Source organism: Stegostoma tigrinum, chromosome 7, assembly GCF_030684315.1.
Source record: "Stegostoma tigrinum isolate sSteTig4 chromosome 7, sSteTig4.hap1, whole genome shotgun sequence".
Classification (NCBI taxonomy): domain Eukaryota; kingdom Metazoa; phylum Chordata; class Chondrichthyes; order Orectolobiformes; family Stegostomatidae; genus Stegostoma; species Stegostoma tigrinum.
This window is the reverse complement of record NC_081360.1, coordinates 72,057,220-72,083,219: the sequence shown is the minus strand read 5'-3', so window position 1 is coordinate 72,083,219 and position 26,000 is coordinate 72,057,220. Positions and strand designations below refer to the sequence as shown.

Here is a 26,000-nt window from a genome sequence, read left to right as displayed (position 1 = left end):
TCAGAGTTTAGAAGGATGATATGGGGGGTTGGGTGGTCTTATTGAAACTTTCAGGATACTGAATGGCCTGGACAGAGTGGATATCGGGAAGATGCTTCCATTGGTAGGAATGTCTAGGACCCGAGGGAATGGCCTTAGAGTAAAGGGAAGGCCTTTTAGAACAGACAGGAGGAGAAACTTCTTTAGCCAGATAGTGGTGAATCTATAGAATTTACTGCCACAGAAGGCTGGGAAGGCCAGGTCATTGAATACATTTAAGACTGAGATAGGCCAAGCAGCAGAGGAGCAGGAAGGCTGATGTTTCAAGCCTAGACCCTTCTTCAGAGATCCTGCTCCTCTGATGCTGCTTGACTTGCTGCGTTCATCCAGCTCTACACCTTGTTATCTCAGATTCTCCAGCATCTGCAGTTCCTACTATCTCTAAGACTGAGATAGATAGGTTCTTGATTATCAAGGGGAACAAGGGTTATGGGGAGAAAGCAGGAGAATGGGGTTGAGGAATTTTTCAGCCATGATTGAGTGGTGGAATAGATTTGATGGGCCAAATGGCCTAATTTCTGCTCCTGTGTCTTATGTCTTATATTGATTAGGTTTTCAATTAGGCCAATTATTTTGCCCAGGATGCATCAGCACAGTAACAACTGATCAATTTCTGCTCAGATGGACAGCTTGTGTACGAAAAATGTAGAGGCTGAAGTCTGCAGACATCAAGAGACAATAGCTCTTGAGTTTTCTCCCTCTACAGTGAAGTAATCAAAAAAAAAAGACTTAAAAATAGCTATTCTCTTCCCCCACTTGCCAGAAGTTCTAACTGTTACGTGAGTCAACACCCCTGTTAAACTGATACAAAAGATCAAAGATCAGAAGTCTTGGAAGTAGTAAGAAGTACACCTCATTGTAACCTGTAAGTGGGACTAGTGTAGATTTAGTGTAGATTTTGTTGATGCTGTCTTGATGGGTTCAAGGGTCTCTTCTGTACTGTTCCATTTTAATTGGTGCTATTAAACTATTTCTCCAAATATATTTCTTCCACTCATGGGACCAAGTGGAAAAACAATTGCAACCTGGTCAGTGTTTTCTCTTAACCCAAGTCCACCAAACAAGAAAATTTGTCCTGAAGCAAAGTGATTAAGTCTTTAACTTTTGCGACAACACTGGCAGTCACGAGGCTCAAGTATCAGTGCAGCTTCCCAAACATTTAAAAGCAGCACCCAAATTTTATTTTTCCTGAAAACAATGTCTTTCAGTTTTGGTAAATATCAAATTATTTCCTAGTTACAAAATATGACAAGATGACCAACAGCATGATATCAGCAAAGAAATGCATCCTTCCAACATCAGTATTTTTTGGAAACAATAAGAATTTCTTTTCCCCCTATTAATACTACTGGAAATTACACTTTGCATTTTTCATCAGAATTTGACTAAATAAATAATGAATTGACAAATTCCACAAATTCCTAAATTTATATATTGGTTCAATTATTTTGCTCTTCTCTTGCAGTTTAAGATGTCTATGAAGTCAAGTTGTACAATTCCCCATCTATAAATTGTGCAGAATGTTATTCCTTTAAAGAGATAAAAATACTGGAAAAAACTATTTCCATTTTTCAATTCCACCAGACTTAGACCACAATCCGCATTTCTATTATATAGTGTAACTATTGATTACTTACTGCACTGTTAAAAGCTGGCCATCATTTTAATTTGTAAACTAAAATGCCAACTACTTATTCAAGTAAATGTGAAACATTCATAGCACCATTCACAGATGATGGATATTAATTCTCCTGGTATCCTGACCACCATCACCTGAAATTATCTAGGTATTTATTCATTTATTATTTAGCTGGGGTTTGCAACATAAAAATTACTAACAAGAATTCATGTCGTGATACATGTTTACATCACTTTTTTTAAAAAATCGTTGCGCTTAGCTGATTGTATAAACTTTGAACTTGAAAATTCTTAGCAGAGTTTTTTGATGATTTATTACAGAAGTTTCATTACAGTAGTCCAATAGATGCATATGCGGACTTTCAAAATTCAAATACAATGGAACAGGTTTGGAAAATAGACCTAGTGAATAATTTCACATAAAAGACCCCGACTTGGATGTCAAGATTATAATTTTCACCTTTGTAGATGATTCAAAAATTGGCAGTATAATAAATAATGGCTAGGACACTAAAAGACTTTAGGAAAACAGCAAAATTGGCAAATTAGGCTAGGCAGCAACATGGCAAATGCAACCCAAAGCTGTTAAGCAAGATGACCTTGGCAAAGATAAACATGGAGTGGAAATGTAATCAAATATTTTGAGAATGCAGCTACATAAAAATCAGTTTGGATAGAGGAGAACAATCATAGGGGAAAGAAGGCACTAATGACAGCGGTTTGCAGACTACTGCACTTTAAGCATAACACACAAAGTTTACAATGAGAAATAATAGGTGCTTGTGATAAAGTGGTGTAATAATCATCAGCAAGTCAAATCAACTTCATACTGTAAAATCAGACAGGTAGTAGTCACTTGGATGGGAAATTCTGAGAAACACACTCAAGCATTAATTTATCATTAATTAAACTTGTTTATTGCCTAACATGGGTTAATGCATTACTTTGGAGCAAAGACAACTCAAGGCAGCAGCAATCATGACAAGTGAATTTTTTATTTGATAGGGAGGAGATTGGCTCTGAAACAAGTATTTTAAAACTAAATAAGCTTGAAAGTGGATATATCTCATGTGGACTGGCTTACTTGACTAGGATCTACATCAAGAGGTACAAAGGAATATTTAGATTCGCATAGTCCTATTATAGAGAAGTTTTGAGAGAGGACCCGCCATATATGTGGCTAACTGAAGAAATTAGAGAACGCAACAAACCAGAAATAACATTCAACTTTGAACAGTTGTATACAACAGATCAGAATATAAAAGAACAACTGAACATAATGAAGTTCAACAGGAGGAATTAATTACAGTACAAGTCAAAACCAGCTCGAAATGCCAAAAGAGAGCAGGAATTTAGACAGGTATTTAAAAAAGGGGGAAAAAAAGGAATATTGGTTTTCTGGAGAACAAAAATGGGGACTTGATGCTAGATAATTGAGAAATAGATAAATGAACAAATATTTTGCAGTTTTCAATATGGAGGATACAAAAAGATTTCAGCAAGAGTTGTATATCAGCAGAGAGGAACTTGATGAAATTGCAAGCATGGAAGTAGTAGTAATAAATGAACAGATGGAGCTGTGGTGTCACTGAGACCAAATATGCTTCATCCTAGGGTTCTCAAAAGGAGGTTGATCATAGTGGTGAGTGATTCCAAAATATTTCTAACTTTTGGAAAGGTTCCCTGTATTGGAAAGCATTAAATATATCCTCAATTCAAGGAAGGCAGTCAGAAAACAGGAAATAATAGGCCAGTTAGACTGACATGGCATGGGGAAAGGGATGACAATCTATTATTAAAACAGATTATAGCTACACACTTAGAAAAACTAAAAGGTAAATCAGGGAGTCATCATGGTTTCACCAAAAGGAAATCATGGTTGGCCTAATTATAGAATTTCTTTTAAGTGTAAGATGGACTGGAGATCAAGGGCCACTATGATATTTGGATTTCCATAAAGACATTCAGTAAAATTGGCAAATAAGAAGTTTATTTGAAAAAAAAAGGGGGTTCATGGAACAGGAGTTAACAATAACAGCATGTGTAGAAGATAGGGTGGTAGAAAATATTGACAGTTTTTTTTTAAATTGAAAACAAAATGGTGGAGGATGCTGGAAACCCAAAATAAAATAAAAAACACTAGGAGAAACTCAGGTCTTGCACCTGTGGAGAGAGAGAAAAACAAATGGAGTTTAATGTGGCTTCTTCAGAAATAGATCTTGGTCTGACTGGCAGGACATCACTAGGAGTCCCACAAGGGTCTGCACTGTGGTCTCAAACTTTTTACAGTTTTTTGAATTATTTATGCAGAGTGTGAAAGCATGGTAGATACATTTGTAGGTGACAAATAGGAAAGCACGTTCTGAGCAAGAGTTAAGGTGCAGACAGAAATGGGCAAGTTGATCGTGTTCGGAAAAGATCTGATAGAGACTGTGCATAATGCTGTCACTTATCATTAGGAAGAATGAGAAAGCAGGATATTACTTAAACAGAGAAATTTCAAATTTCAGTGGTGCATATAGATTTTGGTGTTCTGGTGCATGAGTCACAAGTAGTTAATGTCCAGTTACAGCATATTAATTGGGGAGGCTGATGAGATGATCACCTTTAGTACAAGAAGGATGGAACACAAGTATAGATGGCATGCTTCAGTTACAGAGTATTGCCGAGCTCATATCTTAAATATTGTCTGTAGTTTAAGTAAAGATGTGAATGTATTGGATGTGGATCAGAGGAAGTTAACTAGATTGAACATGGTTGGACCGACTGGCCTTACTTCCACTGAAGATCAACAGTGAAGGCTGATTCAACTGAAAGACAAGATCCTGAATGGCCTTGACAAGGTGGACATAGAAAAGATCTTTCCTTTTGTGGGTCAGTCCAGATTAGGGGGCACTGTTTTAATAGTAGGTGTTCTTCTTTCAGAATAGAAAATTTTTTTTTTCAATTATTGCCCCCACAGGAGATTGTGTAACTTTTTGAAATATCAAGGCTCAGAAGGTAGGAGAGGCAAAGGTCACTTAATATTTTTAAAACTGGTGTGCTGACACCAGAGGAACAATCAATGAGATTCATTGAAAAGCCTCCACATACATTTTCATAAATATCATCTGCAGCTTTGTGAATTAAATACTCTTTCAGACTTTAGTTATATCCTTAAATAGTTTTAAATATACAGTTAAAGCTCATACAGAAAAGCTAATCCATTGTGGAAAGAAGGGGTTAAAAACAAAAGTAATTTCTGTACAACTGCAAAGTATTATCCTAAGTGGCGACTGCTTTCCCGACACCAACTTTTCTTTAAATCTATTCTGGATGTTCAAGCACCCAGAAGTAAGTATGTTTCAGGTTCAGTTTCCTCTTGAGCTAAGCTGGCGGCCACTTATACACGAACATAATGTGAGTTTGGGGAAGCGGGTATTGGAGAAAGAGGGATGTCTTCATCAATATTTGAGATAGTCACTTGGTGACTTCTGTCATTAGCTGCATGCCTGTTAACACAGGGAAAGAATCCGACTTGCTTTGGCTTTCTTACACCATTTCAGGGTTCACGCATGCCCAGGTTTGACCAAGACAACATCCAGCAAGCAAAGTTAGATGTCAGAGCACTGGTGGGGTTTGGAGGAGGGTTGGGGGGGGGGGGGGGGGGGGGGGGGGGGGGGGGAGGAGAATAAAAAAAGGAGGGGGGAAAAAAGATAAAGATATTGTTTTTGTTGCAGAAGTAATTTTCCACATAGGCTTGGTTTTACCTTCAATTTGCTCTCACAGTGAGGGAAGCCATCCATAGGAGGCAATTCACACTGTTCCTGGGCTCCATTGATTAGATCTGTTTGGCGGTGGTGGGGGGGAAGAAGGAGAGAAAAAGAGAGAGAAGAATGAGATAAAAAGAAGAAGTAGTGACTCATTCATATGTTACAGAAGAAGTTTAAAAATCCTAACAATCATCTTATGTACTGAAGAACTTCTTGTAATATGATGCAACTCAACACAATCCACTTCAACAATACCACAGCATTTTTGCAAAGCTCATTCCAAATATATTACATAGGAAAGTATGGCACTAATCTAGAAATGCTAATTATGAGTGCAATTAAAAATATTAAGCACCATTAGCTATCATTCTGTTAGCCTAGAATCTGCAGCTTTTCTAATTACTGTAACAACCGTAATTAACATGTTCACATTATGGAAGTATATTTTGTGGACGGGAACGATTAAAATATCACAAACTAAAAAAGATAAACATAACTACTTGAATATGGACAAACATGCAGAGATGGAAGTTCCAATATTTTCACAACATTCATAAAACATGACAAAAAAGGTCCATATCTTGAAATATCCTGTTATCCTATATCAAATTTCTACCAACTAAAGCAGTTTTTTTTTAAAAAATTGGAAATATAAACAAACAAATTAGAAATGCATCATGGAATCTGAAAGGCAATGAGGGTGATCTTCAATCACACTTCCATGTTCTGCTCAAGTTTTACTATTATCATTACATTTAGGTTTTATTTTCAATGTTAAGAGTCAAAATCCAGCAAATTCCTTTTACGAATTAAGGAGGCAGGGAAAAGTTAAAAACCTTAAATAACAATAGTTTACAAATTGAACACAAATGACAAGATAGGAGTTTCAAAAATAAAAATTCAACATTAAGCAGTATAGCCATATGTATGAAATTTGAGGGCGAGAGCTAGAACAAGAAAAAATAAGCTTCTTGAAACTAAACCAAGGGATTTTACAAGAGCAAATTAACGCACATGCTGAAATCTGTAGTGAAAACAAAAGTTGGAAATCACAGTAGTTCAGGCAACGTCCACGGACAGAGAGCAAACTCTGATGAACGGTTATCTAGACTCGAAGCATTAGCTTGATCTCTATCCATGGGTGCTGCCTGACCTGCTGCGAGTACATGGAATTTTACTTTTTTACTAAAGTAGAACACAAATAGTACAACATGCAAAAGTGCTTGACCAAAAAAATCTCCATCACTTAAAATGTTGGACAAGACCTTGAACATTTCCAGTACCTAAAATACTGGGTTGAAGCTGCAACAAACATATAACAAAGCCAGCAGAATGGGGATTTCCTGTCTGAGACTGTTGTTCAGCCTGCAATTTCAATACATACCTCCTCTCAAAAAAAAAAAGGACAAGAAATCAAAATTAACAGACTCTAGTTGGAGACATTTTTTACACCTCTGGCTACGCAGCACACAGACAGCATGGGGCATAGGCAGTGAACTAGGCGTTCAGCTTCAATCGAAATCCAATGTCTAGAACCAGGGATCTGGTGGTGGAATGGAACCATTTTTTCAAAACAAAAACACAAAAAAAAAATTAAGAAAATAACTGATTGCAAACCAGAACGCTATAAAAAGGGAAAGTCTTTTAGAGCAACAGGACTCTGGATAATTCTGTAACAGCTGCTCCTTTTTGTGAGGCATTTTCTTGAATTCTCGGAGCAATAATTACAGTTTCATAAGCTCTTGCTCTATTTTGGAATTTTGGGGAAAGAAAAAAAATCAAAACAACAGCATGTTAAAAAAGGAAGACTGACAGATAAAGGCAGTGACCCAAATGGAGAAATGACCTGTACTACTGTTTGACACAGCAGTGGTCTCCCTGCTATGAGAAGGATGTTGTGAAACTTGAAAGGGTTCATAAAAGACTTAAGCATGTTGTCAGTGTTGGAGGATTTGAGCTTTGGAGAGGCTGACTAGGCTGGGGCTATTCACAGAATCAGAATCCCTACAGTGTGGAAACAGGCCTTTCAGCCCAACAAGCCCAAACTAACTCCAAACAGCATCCCACGCCAACTCACCCCCTTCCCTTATCCTTGTAACCTGTATTCCCAATGACTAATCCACCTAGCTTACACATCCCTGGACACTATGGGCAACTGAGGATTCACCTAACTTGCACATCTTTGGACTGTGGGAAGAAACACAAAGGGTCATTACAAAAAGGAACATGGCATTTTCCCTCCTGACTGAATTTGTTATTGCAACCCTGCTTGACTCAATAGCAAAATGCAAAAAAAACTATAGTTTGAAAATTAGATGGACATACTAAAATGCAGCCTATAGGAGACCAGCCGCCTTGCTACTAAATGGAAGATAAAGACTGTTATTTCACTTCTTGCTACAAACACAAAATACTGGAGAAACTCTGCACATCTGGCAACATCTATGGAGAGAGAAAAATAGAGAGTTAACATTTCAAGGCTGGCATGAGTCTTCTTCAGGTTCTCTGTCTCTCCACAGATAATGCCAGGCCTGCTGAGTTTCTCTTGCTTTTTTGACATTTACTTCAGATTTTCAGAATCTGCAATATTTTGTTTTAAACTTCCAGGTAGTGGCCCTTCAGGGTTCTGTTCAGAAAGTCAAAAAACTGGTTTAGTATTCCACTTCAATGATAGCACCTTCTCTACAAGTAGCTCAGTGTCTGATTGCAAAGAAAATAGGTGGTCATCTTTGATCTGAAACACACAAACACTAGTGAGTATTTAAAGAGAGGAATAGGAAAAGGGCTGAACTTGTAAAACACGGTTTAAAAAAATCTGGGGAATTAAATAAATGCAAACTGCTCAAAAGCAATGTCAAAGCTCAAAGTTTAAACAGGTACCAAGGGAATATGGCCTATTTTTATTGCAATGTCCTAATATTTTACGATAGTGGGTAACTTTCTACAACAAAAATTAAGTGATAGACCACTTAAATGGGTTCTAGACAGAGATTATGTACTTACCTGCCACATTAACTTTCTCAACAGTGACAGAGCTAGGGCTCACAGTCATAGTCGCATTAGTAGAATTTATCCCTGTCCCATTTAAGATCATCATGTTGTCTACTTTGGACTCCAACTTTCCAAGGCGTTGTAAAATATTATCAAGGAGAACAGCCAACGTCTTCTTCAAATCTGGAAATATTTAAACGTAAACTAATTTTAGTGACATTTCTGATAACAAATTGACTAAGTTACGTGGAACATAAGATCATATGATCCTGAGGAAAAGGGGGAGGGAAAATGCTCAGTACATCCAGAGAACACAAATTTCCAAAATAAGAAGTGTAGCCATGTTCATAATAGATGATGCAACAGTCATTTGACCCTAGTAATGAGTGAATAATCTTTTATTGTGCATTACAGTAGTGTATTTGCAAGATTATAAAGTTATAACAAAGTTTTGCTCATGGTTTGTTAGTCACTGAGGGCTTAGGTTCAAAACCTACTATGCTAGACGGTGAAACATGAATTGAGTTAATGAATCTGGAATTTTAACAAGTGGCTGAATGGTGATAAAACCTATTGTCAACATTGACCAAAGAAAGGAAACAATAGTATACAAAGTCTTGCTGACTCTATGTACTGCTCCTTATTAACATCATAGTGTTTGTCCCAAATTGGAACAGCTGTCCCACAGACTAGTTAAGCAGCATCCCAACAGCATGCAAGATATGATTCCGAGATTACAACTGCATTCCAAATACCAAATCACCATTCATGGGTTTGTTCAATCCCATTCACAGGACCAGAGGTGTGAGCATGTTGGTATAAGAAAGGGAGTTGCCTTTAGAGTCTTCTACGTAGAATTTGGAACCCAAAACTCAAGGCATCAAGTCAAACATGGGCAAAGAAATCTGATTACCACTTAATACCCCCAGCTGGCAAATCAGTTTCCCCCCCCAATATTGAACACCACTTGAAGGACAAAATGAATGTGTCAAGAACACAGAATTTACTCTGGATGGGAGACTTCAACGTTTGTCAACAAGAGTGATTCAGTAGCATCAGTGACCAGATTAATCAAGTCCAAAATCACATGGATACTTGGGATAGCCTGTGACAAGAGAGGAGGGAAACAAGAGTTAAAAACAAAGTTATTTCTGCCCTCACCAACCTACTTGCAGCAGACATCATGAGTGAGCATATCCACCTTCATATTGGAGATGCACTCCACATTAGGGTAATGGTCTCCATAGATGCAACATTGGAGAAGTGGTAATTTCTCCTCAATTGTTTTTTTTAAGTCTGCCACCACTTAGCCTAAAACTACCACCTCTCATTCTAGTTTGCCCCACAAGAGGGAAAAAACAGCCAGTGTCTATTTTACCAATTCCCTTCAATATTTTACACTTCTCAATTAGATCTCCCCTCATTCTTCTAAACACGAGTAAGTATAGATCTAAACTGCTGAACCTCTCCTCATAAGCCTCTCATTTTAGAAATTAATCTAGGTGAACTAGGTGCATGCAGCAGGGTGCTGGTCTCTGGCACAGAAGGGAAGGGGGGAATCGGAAGAGAGTGAGTGTGACTGGGGACTCAATAGTTAGAGGGACCGATAGAAGGTTTGCCGGGAATGCAAGAAACTCACGGTTGGTGTGTTGCCTGCCAGGTGCCAGGGTCTGTCATGTCTTGGAGCGTGTCTTTGGGGTCCTGAAGGGAGAGGGTGACCAGCCCCAAGTCGTGGTCCACATAAGCACCAACGACATAGGTAGAAAGAGGGATAAGGATGTCAGGCAGGATTTCAGGGAGCTAGGGTGGAAGCTGAGAGTTAGAACAAACAGTCCTTATCTCTTGTTTGTTACCCGTGCCACATGATAGCGAGGCAAAGAACAGGGAGAGATTTCAGCTGAATATGTGGCTGCAGGGATGGTGCAGGAGGGCAGGCTTTGGGTACATGGACAATTGGGGCTCATTCTGGGGAAGGTGGGACCTCTACAAACAGTCTCCACTTGAACCAGAGGGGCACTGATATGCTGGGTGGGAAATTTGCTAGTGCTATTCGGGTGGATTTAAACTAGCTCAGAAGGGGGATGGGAAACTGAGGCGTAGTCCTAGTACACAGGAGGATGAGCTTAGGGAGGACATGGACAGGACCTCACTGTCACAGGAACATGCTGGCAAACAGCAAGCTGGGTCAGAGTGTCTACTTTAACGCCAGGAGTATCCAGAATGAGGTAGAGGAGCTTGCAGCTTGGATAGGTACCTGGGACTTTGATGTTGTGGCCATTTTGGAGACATGGGTAGAGCAGGGTCAGGAATGGATGTTGCAGGTTCCAGGGTTTAGATCTTTCATTAAGGTCAGGGAAGGTGGTAAAACAGGGGGAGGCGTGGCTCGGTTAGTCAAGAACAGTATAACAGTGGCTGAAATAACTTTTGATGAGAACTCGTCTGAGGTGGGATGGGCTGAGGTTGCCGAGGAAGGTTTGTCGACTGAGTTAGACTGGGAGGAAGTTAGGAACAGCAAGAGAGCAGTGACCTCACTGGGGGTTTTCTACAGACCCCCCAAATTGCAGTAGGGAGATCGAAGAACTCATAGGCCGGCAGATTGTTGAAAAGTGCAAACGTAGCAGGGTTGTTGTTATGGGTGACCTCAACTTTCCCAAATAGATTGGAACCTCCTTAGTGTAGATGGTTTGGATGGAGCAGTTTTTGTCAGGTGTGTTCAGGAGGGTTTCCTTACTCAGTATGTGGACGGGCCAACGAGGGGGAGGCCATTTTGGATTTGGTGCTCTGTAACGAGCCAGGACAGGAGTCAGATCTAATGGCAGGAGAACACTTTGGCAACAGTGACCACAACAGCCTCACATTTACCACAGCCATGGAGGGGGAAAAGGAGCAGTTACCAGGAGAAGATATTTAACTGGGGAAAAGGAAACTATGACGCTATCAGGCAGCAGTTGGGAAGTACAGATTGGGAGCAAGTGTCCTACAGAAAGGGCACAACAGACATGTGGAGACTGTTTAAGGAACAGTTGTTGTGAGTGATGCATAAATTTGTTCCTCTGAGACAAGTAAGAAGGGGTAAGATTAAGGAGCCTTGGATGACCGGAACAGAGGTGCTTCTAGTCAACAAGAAAAAAGGCAGCTTACGTAAGGTGGAGGAAGCAAGGGTCTAACACAGCTTGAGGGTTACAGGCTTGCTCAGAAGGAGAAGGTAGGGCCGATCAGGGATAGCGTAGGGAAATTGTGCGTGGAGTCTGAGCAGATAGGGGAAGCCCTAAAGAGATTTTTGCTTCGGTTTTCACTAAGGAAAAGGACCTTGTTGTGAATGAGAACTTTGAGGTGCAGGGAAACAGGCTTGAACAGATAGAGATTGAGGAAGTTGACGTGCTGGAAATTTTGGCAAACATTAAGACTGATAAGTCCCCAGGGCCAGACCAGATTTATCCTAGGTTGCTCCAGGAAGCGAAAAAGGAGGTCGCTATGCTGCTGGCAAAGATCTTTGCTTCCTCACTCTCCACGGGAGTTGTACCGGAAGACTGGAGGGATGCAAATGTTATTCCTCTTTTCAAGAAAGGGAATAGGGAAATCCCTGGAAATTACAGACCAGTCAGTCTTACGTCTGTGGTCAGCAAGGTTTTGGAAAGAATTCTGAGGGATAAGGTTTATGACTATTTGGAAAAGCATAGCATGATTAAAGGGAGTCAGCATGGCTTTGAGGGGGGCAGGTCACGCCTCAAATCTTATAGAGTTCTTTGAGGAGGTCACAAGATAGGGTGATGAGGGCCAAGCAGTGGATGTGGTGTACATGGACTTCAGCAAGGCATTTGACAAGGTTCCCCATGGTAGGCTCATTCATAAGTCAGGAGGTAAGGGATACAGGGGTGATTTGGCTGTCTGGATTCAGAATTGGTTGGCTGACAGGAGGCAGAGTGTGGTTGTAGACGGTAAGTATTCCGACTGGAGGTCAGTGCTGAGTGGTGAACCACAGGGCTCTGTTCTTGGGCCTCTGCTCTTTGTAGCTTTTATAAATGACTTGGATGAGGTGGTTGAGGGGTGGGTTAGTATGTTTGCTGATGACACGAAAGGTTGGAGGTGCCCTTGATAGTAGAGGGCTATTGCAGGCTTCAGGTGAGACATTGACAGAATGCAGAGCTGGGCTGAGAAATGGCAGGTGGAGTTCAACCTGGATAAATGCAAAGTGATGCATTTTGCAAGGTTGAACTTAAATGCTGAATATAGGATTAAAGGCAGGATTCTCGGCAGTGTGGAGGAACAGTGGGATCTTAGTGTTCAAGTGCATAGCTCCCTCAAAGTTGCCACCCAAGTGAATAAGGTTGTTAAGAAAGCATATGGTGTTTTGGCTTTCATTAACAGGGGAATAGAGTTTAAGAGCTGCGAGGTTTTACAGCAGCTCTACAAAACCCTGGCGAGACCACACTTAGTTTATTGTGTCCAGTTCTGGTCGCCCTATTATAGGAAAAATGTGGAGGCGGCTTTGGAGAGGGTGCAAAGGAGGTTAACCAGGATGCTGCCTGGACTAGAGAGCTTGACTTACGAGGAGAGGTTGACCAAGCCTCAGACTTTTGTCTCTGGAGAGAAGGAGGAAGAGAAGTGACCTGATTGAGGTGTACAAGGTAACGAGGCGCAATGGAGAGAGTCGATAGCCAGAGACTTTTCCCCAGGGCAGGATTGACTGTCACGAGGGGTCATAGTTTTAAAGGTGTTAGGAGGAAGGTATACAGGAGACGTCAGAGGGAGGTTCTTCACCCAGAGAGAGAGAGTGTTGTGAGCGCATGGAATACTTTGCTAGTGGTAGTCGTGGAAGCACAGTCATTCGTGGCATTTAAGCGGCTGCTGGACGTGCACATGGACAGTGAATTGAGGGGAATGTAGGTTAGGTTATTTTATTTTTGAATTAGGATTATTTCATGGCACAACATAGTGGGCCGAAGGGCCTGTACTGTGTTGTACTTTTCTACGTTCTATGTTAACTATCTACAATGCAACTACACCTTTCCTTAAGGAAAGGAACCAAAACTGTACACAGTATATCAAATGTTCAAGGCAACAACTCTTCCCTGCTTTTGTACTCCATTCCTTTAGCTATAAATGCCAAAATACCAATTGCCTGCCCTATTACCCATTGTAGTTGCAAATTAGCCTTTTGTAATTCATGCGTGAGAATACCCAGACCCTCTGCACCAAAGCATGTTGAGTTTTCTCTTCACTGGATAATAAGTTGCCCCTTTATTCCTTAAATCCGTTTTGATTCAAGTTAAACTTATTCTGTCAAATTTTGGCCCATTCACCCAAGCTATCCATTTCCAGTTGGAAATTTCTTATTTCTTCATTGCAACTTACTGCCCAACCTATTATAAGTGTCTCGATTGTAAATTTTTGTGGCATAGGGCTCCTGAGGAATGGACCCTGTGGCATCCACTAGTCATGGCTTGTCAATTAGAAGGTATTGAATACAGAGTTCTGCCACAATGCATGTTTCGTTAACACAAATTGGCTGTAATGCAATTGAAGAATAGTGGATTTGTTTGGATAACATGAGCCTTCTGCTGTATAGCTTGTGCAATTCCCCTACAGTGCAATGTTACAGAAGAACACAACTATTGCGTTACAGAACTACTTGTGTACTGCAAAGGCTATAGGACCTGGCAGTTTTCCAGGAAATATATTAAAGGTTAGCACTCCATACCTGTGCAGTTAAGCAAGCTGTTCCTTTAGTTACAACACTTGCATCCACGAAATAATGTAGAAAGTTATGTTTTGTTATGTGTCGCGGTACCTCAGTAGCTACGGACTCAAGGTATGATCGACTGTACGTGGATAACTGGGCGGAAGCTGATGCGAACAGTGACACTAGATGATAGCAGACAAGTCCTAGTCCCCAGCTAGAGTCGCACCCCAAAACTTACTGATGCAGGAAGAGGACATGAGGCCTTTAGAAAAAGAGCTTTTACTGTCTCAGTCCGAAGACACAAAATGGACACGACTCATCTGTATTTATACATTAGGAATGATCTCGACCAATCAAATGCGGAGTAGCATACTTAAGCATCCATCAGCCAATGAGAAGCGAGCTTATTGATAGGCGGTCTTTTCGGCTGGGAAAGCAACATGGCAGAAACGACATGAAAAACTCGAAACTCAAACCTTAGAAAAAGCAAACCATCTACAGTGAGTAAACGACACAGATCTTGGGGATAGAAACATCCCCAACAGTTCTGTCCATAGAAAAAGGTGGAAAAAAAACCCAGCTAAATACACCCTGTTTCAACTCTGACTGAAAGTGATGGAAATGGTCATCAGCAGCAGTGTCAAACACTTTCCTCAACAGTAATCTTCTCACAGATGGGCAGTTTGGATTTAGCCAGGACTGCAGAGCTCCTGTCCTCCTACAGACTTGGCTCAACCAAGGAAATTTAATAAAAAAAGAGTTTAACTTAAAAAAGGGAATGTTAAGACAACTACACTTGAAATCAAGGCAACACTGCATAGTGACTGTGGCACCATGGAGCCCTGAAGAAACTGAAGTTAAAAATGGAATTGGGTAAAAGATTTTTCACTGGAGTCATACCTAGCAAAAAAGGTTGATTGTCTTGTCACGGCATTGTCATGGAGATTGTTCATCTAAGCCACAGGGCATCAGTGCAAGAATTCATCAGGATGATGTTCTAGGCCCAATTATCTTCAACGCTTCATCAATTGCTTTGTCTATATCACAAGGTCAGAAGTGGGGATGTTCAGCACCATTGGTGGGAACTCCTCAGATAGTTACTGCATTTGGTCAGGAACTGCTTTAAGACCTGGCAATATTCAGCACCAGGCTGACATTTGTACCACGCAAGCATTGGCTAATGACCAACTCCAAAAGAGAATCCAACCAATACACCTTGACAATGGTATCGCCATGTCCGAATCCCCCATAAATCAAGATGCAGGGTTCTTGCTTAGCAGAAACTTTAAGGGAACAGCCAAATAAATAATGCGGCTATAAAAAGGACAGGTTGGAGGCTAGGAATTGTGCAGGGAGTAACTCATCTCCAACTCCTCAAGGCCTATTCACCATCTACAAGGCACTAGTCAAGACTGTGACGAAATACTCTCCAACAACACTAAGCTCAAAAATCAGCCAGGACAAAAGCAACCCACTTGACTGGGACCCAATCTAACATGCTCAATATTCACTGTCTACCAGGCATGCAGTAACAGCAGTGCATGCCATTTGTACCATCACTGAAACTATCCAATGCTCCACAGGCAGCACTTTCCAAACCCAAGACCTCCACCATCTAAAAAGGATGGGAATAGTAGACAAGACACTTACACCACACAGCACTGCTGCAATTCAAGGCAGCATCTCACCACCCCATTCCTATCTGCATTGGGGAAACAAGCGACACCGACCTCCCATGCATGAATTTTTGTTTTTGAGAAGTCTAGAAAAAAGGAAAGTTGTTCAAATGCAGAATTCTTTGCTTTGAATTATGGTGGAAGGAGAATTCAGGAATTAGATGTACTCTTTTAAAAGTACAACATTCAAGCACATTAAGACAAAACTAGATAATTCCTGTGGATAAAGACATGAATGTGTATTCTCAGTTTGTGCTATTTTATGTACAAATTTGAAGACTACATAAAAGCTGCTTTTAGTTTAACAAGGGACAAAGCAAATTGAGTGGCAACTTCGTTAAGTTTGATTAATACACTTGAAGATGGTGTTCACTGGAAAGTAAGTATTTAAAAGTAAAACAAAAACAAAGTATGCCGACCAGTGAACTGCTTTATTGAAACAATCTTGAGTACAAACAAAAACTATTTTCTAGTTCTTTTGGGGTTGTCAGTTTTTGCAGATTAAAAATAAATCCAAACTTTTCAAAACACACCTAAAAGCTTCCACACACCCAGAAGACAACCATTTTAAAATTTTTAGAACTACGTCAAAAAGGTTCACAAAAAAAAAAGCAAACTCTCAAACGACAGTTATTTCAACTTTGGACCACAGTGAGTTTTAAGGACAGGCCTCTTTGTAGCAGTTACATTAGCAGAATTGAGGAAGGGTCACTGGACTCAAAATGTTAACTGTTTTTTCCTTCATACATGTTGCCAGACCTGTTGAGCTTTTCCAGCTACTTTGCTTTTGTTCCTGATTTACAGCATCTGCAGTTCTTTTAGTTTTCCCAGAACATGAGCCCAGTTTCTGGATTAATAGTCTGGTGATGATACAATTAGGTCATCACCTCGTCTAGAAGAAGTGCCCTGTGTCTACTTTGCGAAGGCTTTTCAGGCTTATGTACACTTCAATCAAGTTGCCCATCACTCTTCTTAACTCAGATGCAGCCTGTCTAATCTATCTTCATTTCACAACCAACTTATTCCAATTCAGTTCAAGCTCCTCTCAGATGTCTCCAATGTATTTAGGCATTTCTTAACAAGAAGGATCAAAACTGCATTATAGTATTGGAAACATAGACTCACCAGTACCTTGCATAAAGTTAAGGATGTTATGCTTCAGTTATATTCAACTCCTCTAATATAGTATCCCAATGTGTTCTTAATTAACTACTGCACTTATGCACAACTTTGTGAATTATTCACAATAACACCTTGATCCTTCTACACCTTGGAATTCTGCACTTATTCACCCTTTAAGTACTACCCTGAACTTTTTATTCTTACTGTCCAAAAGAACAGCTTCACATCTCCCTGCATTATATCCACTGACAGATGTTTTTGCTCACTCTCTCACTCAACCTGTTTACCTCCGCATGTCTTCTTCACAATACATCTCAGTTATCTTGGTATCATCTGGAAGTTTACTTACCATATCTTCAATCCTCTCAAAGACAACAATATAGCTGCAAACCTCTGAGGCCTCAGAACAGACCCTAATGGAACTAGACGTATATTCTGTCAATCAACCAGGAAAAACATTAATGGACAGTGTTTTCTGTCAGCCAGCCTGTTAACCTCATTTTAAAGTAGTCACAATTTAGATACTCATGTTGGGGCACTGTGTGAAAAATTCAATAAATGGTCAACAGAAGCTTGTGAAAATTAAATCACAATGTTATTTCAGGGGTGACGCACCCCAGCTCCCATAGGGCTCACTGATGCCTAAAAGGCAGCCATTATATCAGTGGACACCATAGACACTTGTGCATAGACACAACCGTGGAGAGGGCAGACATATGCTGCAAGCTTGTCATGGCCTACTGCTTGGACCTTTTCTTGATCCTAGCCACATTGGCCAGGCACTGGAGTAGGCCGATGGGATCGTCCTCCAAATCTGTCCATCCTGCACTGAAAAAAAAATTCTGTTGATTAGCAGTATTGGCTGAAATGCAACCATTAATTTGGCAAAAGTCCATTTAAGAAATTAACAGGAGCTGCAAACAAAACTAAAAAGTGTTTTGTTTCATTCATTCATTCACAGAAGTGATATGGTGTGGCATCAAATGAATCTGCTCAAATATTTATTGTACTGGACTGCCACATACAACACCCTGCCTCCTTATATAGAGGGCCCTCCACTAGGAATCTTGCAGCAGAATGTAAAAGTGCTTGTGACAAGGTATAGCCAGATGGAAAACAAAAACTGAATAACTAGAGAGCGTGCGGCATCTTCTTGCAGGAAACTGCTATTTTAAAAGAGCATGAAGAAATTTCTTGGAGATGGCTCAAATAATTGGGTGCAGGATTACTCGGAATCTGGGGTCACTGTCAAATTCTGGAGGGACAGAGGTCAACACATCCAGAAACTTACTGCTTGCTTGAACCACCTCAATCCTCATTTGTGCTGAGCACCACAGTAAGGAGGCTCTGGATGGTTCAAGCCATACAGTGGATGTTGGCTGTTAGGGTGGGTGACACTCAAGTGGTCCAGTGTCATCCAGCCCACTCTGCCACCATTCAACACATTCAAGTCGAGTCAGTGCAATATCCTGAACTCTCACAAGAGAAACAATGCACTGGTGAAGGTACTAGTTCTTGAGCAACAGCTACCTTACTCAGCTGGCATCTTCACATGGCAAACACTCCGGTGAGAACTGACCATGTCCCAAACCTTGGTCTGGTAAAATTAGATTGCAAGAAATTCCTGGTAGGAGGTCTGAAGGCCTGTCCACTCCATTAACTGAAACTGTATATTGGAATGGAGGCCATACACCTGATGGAAGCAATGTGGCAAAGTGCACAACTTTGGAGAAGGCAAAATGTAAAAAACAACATTGCAGAAGGGTCTAAAAGATGGAAAGTTACTATCTGGGTGCGGATACTCACTAATGCCTGACCGCCCTAGCTAAATAAGAGACTTAATACCCAACTTTTCTGGGACAGCAATACAGAGATGAATTTTTGTGGCACATTTGATGACAAACTCCTGGGGAAGGACTGAAGTGGCCAGCTGGTACTGTGGCACGGCAGCATTCAGCTGGTTTATGACCATTATTCAACCCAGCAAGACTATGCTTAATGTAGTTCTGTCTAGCATACTAAGCGAACAGATACCTTGGTTTCTGGCTTTTGCCAATTCACTGGTCAGATTCTTCAGCAGATAAGGATGGGCTGCGAGTTAGAGGAATCAGTCCTTCTCCACCCAAGCTCCAACAGCAGGGCCAAAATTTTCTACATACCAACTGGTAGTTCATTACATTTATTCTAGTTGATCCCTATGAATGCAGCAGCAGGCTAGACCTCTTGACACACTCTTCTTCTGCAGGGTCCATAAACATGAATCACATGCCCTTGGCACAAGTCTGAAAGATCACCTCCACATCCGGCCTGCACAGAATCAAAACCTTACAACTACCTCTGCAAGAATAGCAGGAATTGGAAGAAAAGGCTTCTTTACCTCTCAACTCCCTAATGATGCCTTGAAAGAAACCTTGGTATCAACACTTCACATCCTGTTGATTGTTAGCTTTGGTTTTAATCTCCATGCTGACAAAAGTGGAAAAAGAAATCCCAACTGTTCAATGCTTAATAGACTATGACTAAGTTTCTGCTGGAAGCAAAATATCCTGGAGTTCCTCCATAGGGACATGGTCACTGAACACCTTGTGTGCCCAGTGCTCACAACTGAGGCAACAACTTCTATCGCGGTGGGGGGGTCACTTGCCAACTCAGACCCTCATTCCCATGGTGAAAGCAAGGGAAGGTTCTAGGTCACAAAGCCAATCTCCTATGTCATAAGCTCCTTCTTGGTGTAATAACCTTTTATTGGGCAACTTGCTGTATACATTCCAAAATTTAAGTACAGTACTCCAGCAGACTCCTCCTTAAGCAGTTAGACGCATCCTGCTTTCATTGCTCATAGTTTAGGAGTTGGGACATTATGCTGAGACTGTACAGGATACCAGTGAGGCCACTTTGAGTAGTGTACAGATCTGGTGGTCTTACTATAGGAAGGATATTTTTAAAAACATGGACGGTACAGAAAAAAAGTTACAAGGATATTATCTGAGGTATTGAGTTATAAAGGAGAGGCTGGATAATCTGGGACTTTTTCCCCACTGGAGGATAGGAGGTCCAAAGATGACCTTACAGGTTTATAAAGGTCATAGATAAAAGGTGAACAGCCAAGGTCTTTTCTCTATGGTTGGGGAGTTCAAAACAAGAGGGCAAAATTTTAGGGTGAGGGGAGAAAGACTTTTTTTAAAAAAAGGGGGACTTGAGGGGCAACTTTTGCCCCACACATGGAGTGGTTCAAATTTGGAACAAAAACACACACACAGTCAGAGAAAGTAACAGATGTAAGTACAGTTACAACATTTAAAACACATTTGGATAGGTAACATGAATAGGAATGGTTTACAAGCCAATATGGCAAATGGGTTGAGTTTAGTTTAGGAAACTTGGTCAGCATGGACTATTTGGACTGAAGGGTCTGTTTCTGTGCTGTACGACTCAAAGTCAATATGTTGGTTAAACAATTGGTTTCACAATCTTACTAATTGGGGTTTTCTGAACTGCTTGGCTACAACCTCCCTCCCAAGAAATTTTAGCACTTCCCCCTTTACAGATGTCAAGCTAACTGGCAATAATTTACTCCTCTTCAGTGGGAGGGAATTTATACACTTTGTTCTTGTTTCATAGGACATTTCCAGAAACAATCAAGCTTTACAGAATTAACACCAATACATCTACTACCTCATTAACACGTGGAAATTCTGGGATGAAGTCCGACAAACACAATGACTTAGATAGCGCCATCAGTTTACTTAGAATCAATAGGAGAGTAGAACTAAATTTTAACAAGTTCCTCTCCTTCTTCCACAGTGATTTTCATCTGTTATTGGAATTCTTTTATATTCTCTATAATAAAGAGCTAAGTAAAATATTTGATCATTTCATCTAGTTTCCTATTCATCTACTATCAACTCCCCAATCTCTCTAGAAGACCAACATTAAAATTTATTAGCTTTAAATACCCATATAAGCTTACTATTCCTCATCTGCAAAGAAATTCTACTTGCTGATCTCATGAACCAAAGAAAGTTCTACCCACTAGACTTCAAAAAAAGTAATTAAAAGAGGGGGATGGCCATATCATCCAGGGATAAAACATTGAACTCCAGAAAGGAGAGGGGAGAATGTGAGTGCCCTTGATGCCAAGACAAAATTTGGTTAAGTTTAACTTCAAGGGGCTAAATTGAAGTCACTGGAGATCATGAAGAAAACTCTCTACCAGTTGAAGACATATGTATCACAAAAAGGTACATGGTTACAATTGCTGGAGATCATTCATTTGAATTCCATGATATTGCTGCAAGAGTTACACAGGCCTTGGCCCAAGCAATTTCAACTGCTTCAGTGGCCATTAGTTTCAACATAAAAAAGCTCAGAATGGGGATATTCACCAGTGATTACACATATATTTAGAACTACTTGTTATTCCTCAGATATTGAAGAAGCCAGTTTCCAAATGCAGCAAGACCTAGACAACATCCAGGTTTGGGTGATAAATAGCAAGTAACTAACTGTCATATCACTTAAGTGATGGGCAACTACAAACTTCAACAATAAATAATTTAATCTCCTCTTGACATTTAATGGCAATATCAATTGCTGAATCTCCCAATATTCTGGGGGAGGTTATAATTGCTCAGAAACTGAACAGGGCCAATCATATCGATACCATGACTATAAATGCAACACAGGGACTAGCAATTGAGGTGAGCAACACTTCCTGATGCCAAAGTCTTTCTACCATCTACAAGGCAACAGCGTGATGGAACACTCCGCTTTTGCCAGAATAGGCATGATTCCAACAACACTAGAAGCTTGAAACCATTAGACAAAAGACAAGTTGCTCTATCAAGTGCTTAACACTCACTCCTTCCACAAACAATGCACAGCGGCAAATAGTGCATACCACACAGAAGTCACGCTGTAGCAACTTGGCAAAGGATCTTCTGACAACTTCTTCTAAAAGTGCGTTTCGACCACCGGGAGGGACAAAAACAGGGGGCACACAAACGCACGCTCCCCTTAATGTCTCTCAGCATCATGGCTTGGAACTTTATTCCTAGCCCTTCAATAAGGAAAGAAATTCATGAAATTTATTCCATTGGTATCAGCACAAAGGTTGTACATGTGTCAGCTTCAAAGCACTGTATTTAGAGGAAATGGGGGTGGGGGGGCATGAAAAGTTACCTTGCTAGTGACATCTACCATCCTAGAAAACAACTAAAAACATTAACAAAGGGAACAAATTGTTTGTTTAAGTTAATACTATATGATTGCATTCTGGTGAACTCAAGTTGGCTGTAAAAGGACGTAGGGATGGTGGCGTAATATCACTGCAGGATCATTCCTGACATCAACTGTACTGCAAACTCTGATAGAAAAAGTTGAATCCATGCCTTTTGTAATAGGCTACTGTATAATAATTTACCCAATTAAATTATATTAAGATCAGCCATAAACTGGAAGAATTACATATAATACTCAAAATTCAAAGGTAATAAATATTTCAGAACCAATAAAGATGAGTAACTTACCATATGCAGTCATCGTGCCAACGTATGGCCCATCAGCGACATTTTGGTTTTCTTCTGCTAATGCCTTGATGTATCGTTTACTGAGGTCCAGAATCTGCTCCCGAAGCATAGTACTGCTTTCATGTTGTGTCCGTTGTTGGATGGTAAAGTGCAGTAACATCATTCCCCATATGAATCCAAACGTTACCAAAAAAAACCCTAGCTTTTGTGACGATAACTTCCACAGATGAAAGGACGCCATTGTTTTCAGCAGTGAAATTATTCTGGAGTGAAATATGCATAAATAAAGTACATGATCTTATTGGTTATGTACCCAGGTTCACTTGTTCATGCGTGTTAAGTTCTTCTTTTAGGAAAATCATCTTCAGTCAGGGAGTTCAAATATATCGATACCGCCATAACCAACCTAGACAAAAGAAAAAAAAATTTTACAAAGATCTCATCGCATGTAGAAATGCCACCCATTTGGCAGGCAGGAAAATAAGGATTTTCCTTAACAGAAATAAGATTCATCAAATTGTACTTTTGTAAAGTTTGCATTACCTTTTTTAAAAAAAATCATGACAGTAACAGAATAGTTAGACAACAGTGGACTGCAATGAAATTGAAGTAACATCTGTTAATTAAACTCAGTTTTGCTTTTTCCTCTGCTTCTCTTGCAGAGTTGGTATGACATTTCCAAAAAAAATGTTCCCAACTGCCAAAGTTATTACAATACCTAGCCAGTCAAATGATTCTCTCAGGATATACTCAATTTTTATTTGTAAAGGTGCTGCAGAATTTGTTCAGCACTATCCAAAATGCAAGATCTGCTTTCACATTGCTGTGTTTATATTGCAGATTTATTTGCAAACTTGGCAAGCAAGCAAAACAATATTGGGCAAATCACAAATTACTCCTCTCCTTCCTTCTGAACATAGTGTTCAATACTTCGTTTTACGGGTGGCTTGAAATCACTGAAGGAATCAAGAATTATACAATGTTCTGTGCTGCTACATTTTGATGAATTCACAAGTTACTAATTTCTTTGTTAATTGCTAGTGTCTACAAATTTAGCATGCCAGAGATCTGCTCATGACCCATGTCTTTTTACACAAGAAACTGACTGAAGGGATAACACAAAATTATTCACTTCCAACAACAATTAAAATACACAGCATGATTCAACCTTACCTTCCCAACAAAGGAAAAATCAAATTCAAATCAGCTGTTTCACACCTCATCAATTGTAAGCCAAAACAGGCAAATACCTGCTGAGCAGTTTACGTAGAATGACTGAATAAAAACCAAAAGAACTACAGATACTGTAAATCAGGAACAAAATCAAGCTTGCTGGAAGAGCTCAGCGGGTCTGGCAGCATCTGTGGAAGAGAAAACAGTTAACATTTTCCTCAGAATTGATGGTGGCTGGAAAACATCGGTTTATATGCAGAAAATAGGGAGGCGGGTGGGGTTGGGAATAAACAATAGGATAGAGCCGAGAGAGAGAAGAGAGAGAGAGAGAGAGAGAGAGAGAGCTAACAATCAGGCTGGGAGGGTGAACAGTTGTTAATGGGAACTGTTAGTGACTAACAAAAGGGGGTGTGCAGTGGCAGGCTACATGGTTACAAGGCCTGGTGCGTGGGGTGGGGAAGAAATGGGGACATGGGAGAGTTTAGGCCCTAAAAAATTAACGATCTCAATATTGAGTCCAGAGGGCTGTGGAAAATGAGGGGTTGTTGTTCCTCCAGCTTGTGCTGGGCTTCACTAGAACACTGTAGCAAGCCAGAGACAGATGTTGGCCAACATCTGTCTCCAAGATAGTAGGAACTGCAGATGCTGGAGAATCTGGGATAACAAGGTGTAGAGCTAAATGAACACAGCAGGCCAAGCAGCAGAGGTGCAGGGTTTCTGAAAAAGGGTCTAAGCCCAAAACATCAGCATTCCTGCTCCTCTAATGCTGTTTGGCCTGCTGTGTTCATCTAGCTCTACCATTTACTCCCTACTCCACCTATTTTCTGCATATAAAAACTGATGTTTACCCAGCCACCATCAGTTCTGCAGAAGGGTCACCAGACTGGAAGTGTTAACTGTTTTCTCCTCCACAGATGCTGCCAGGCCTGCTGAGCTTTTCCAACAACTTTGTTTTTGTGTATGCAGAACTGACTTAGTGCACAATAATTTTCCATAATGCCCCCACATTTCAGATTCTACACTGTATGCTTAAAACATTACATGTGAAGACTACACCTAATTTAAGTCAGATACATTTTTCATATCAAGTGACTGCACAACTGTCTTGTTACATTCAAAATGCTTCAAGCATCAGGAGTACAGAATACTGTCCCAAACTACTTGTTTCTTAGAATTAAACAGCTTCCTAGAACGAAGGTGACAAGAGCCCACTGAATGGCTCTAGTGTGAGCATCAGCAGCACGGTGGCTCAGTGATTAGCACCTCTGCCTCACAGCAACAGGGACCTGAATTTGATTCCAGCCTTGAGTGTGCACATTCTCCCAGTGTCTGAGAGTTTTCTCCAGGTGCTCTAGTTTCTTCCAACAGTTCAAAGATGTGCAAACAAGGTGGGTTGGCTATACTAAATTGACCATAGTGTCTAGGATGGGTCATGCAGGGATGGGGTAGAGGGTGGTCCGAGTGGGATGCTCTACAGAGGGTTAGTGTGGACTTGATGGGTCGAATGGCCTGCTCTCACACTGTAAGGACTCTATCATTCTACGAGAAATAAGAACAATTGAATTTTATAACGTTCAAGCCTGCTGAGCTGATATTCGGCATGAACTCCACCTTGCTACCTGTTCCCTATATCTCTGGACTCTTAGAAACCAAGCAACTTTAAACCTTAAAGATCGTAAGTGATAAAGCATGCACAATTTCCCATTTCAAAGACTCAAGTCTTTCAAGGAAGTAATTTTTCATAAAAACCAAAAGAACTGAGGATGCTATATAAATTGGGGGGGGAAAAAATAATGAGTTGCTGGAAAAGCTCAGCAGGTGAGGCTGCATCTGCAAAGAAAAAATAAAATCAGAGTTAACGTTTCAAGCCCAGGGAGTTCTGAGGTAGGGTCACCGGACCCGAAATGTTGGCTTTTTCTTTTACAGATGCGGCCAGATCTGCTGAGCGTTTCCAGCGACACCTGTTTTTGCAAGTCATTTCTAATCTTCGGTCTCAAATGATTGGTTCCTTATCCCCAATTTTGCATGTCCAAGTTGTAGATTTACTACTGTTCTTTACCTCCCTCCTTGTCTGGTCTCGCCTGCGTCAGATCCAGACCCACAAATGTAGTTGACGAATTGTGACTTTCTAGACATTACAGTTTATAAAAGGGAAATAGAGGTGGGCAGCAAATTTTTCGGTGTGCCAAGAATTGCCATAGCTCATGAAAGACTGCCTTCCTAATTGCTCACTGCAGCTACATGCTTATCTCATGTGTTCTTTGTGCAAATCCAACCAAGTTCATCAGAATACCAAAACTTTCAAGTTTCATACGTTTTGTCTTACTACCAAGTGAACAACCTTCTGATCCCCATATCATATTCCATTTGCCACCTTGATACCTAAAAATTGACTCGT

At 40.5% G+C, this 26,000-nt stretch overlaps 1 protein-coding gene across 5 annotated transcripts in view; it reads right to left on the bottom strand.

Annotated features, from left to right (window-relative positions):
* Positions 1 to 26,000, bottom strand: part of mgat5 (alpha-1,6-mannosylglycoprotein 6-beta-N-acetylglucosaminyltransferase) — a 246,044-nt gene that overhangs the window by 199,738 nt on the left and 20,306 nt on the right. For all 5 annotated transcript variants that reach the window (XM_048533823.2, XM_048533819.2, XM_048533822.2 and 2 more), the window contains exons 2-4: positions 22,430 to 22,835; positions 8,433 to 8,603; positions 5,427 to 5,503 (exon numbers count right to left, since the gene is read on the bottom strand). In XM_048533823.2, coding sequence (XP_048389780.1) covers positions 5,427 to 5,503; positions 8,433 to 8,603; positions 22,430 to 22,670 — 489 coding nt within the window. In that variant the 5' untranslated portion in view covers positions 22,671 to 22,835. The remainder of the gene's footprint in view (positions 1 to 5,426; positions 5,504 to 8,432; positions 8,604 to 22,429; positions 22,836 to 26,000) is intronic.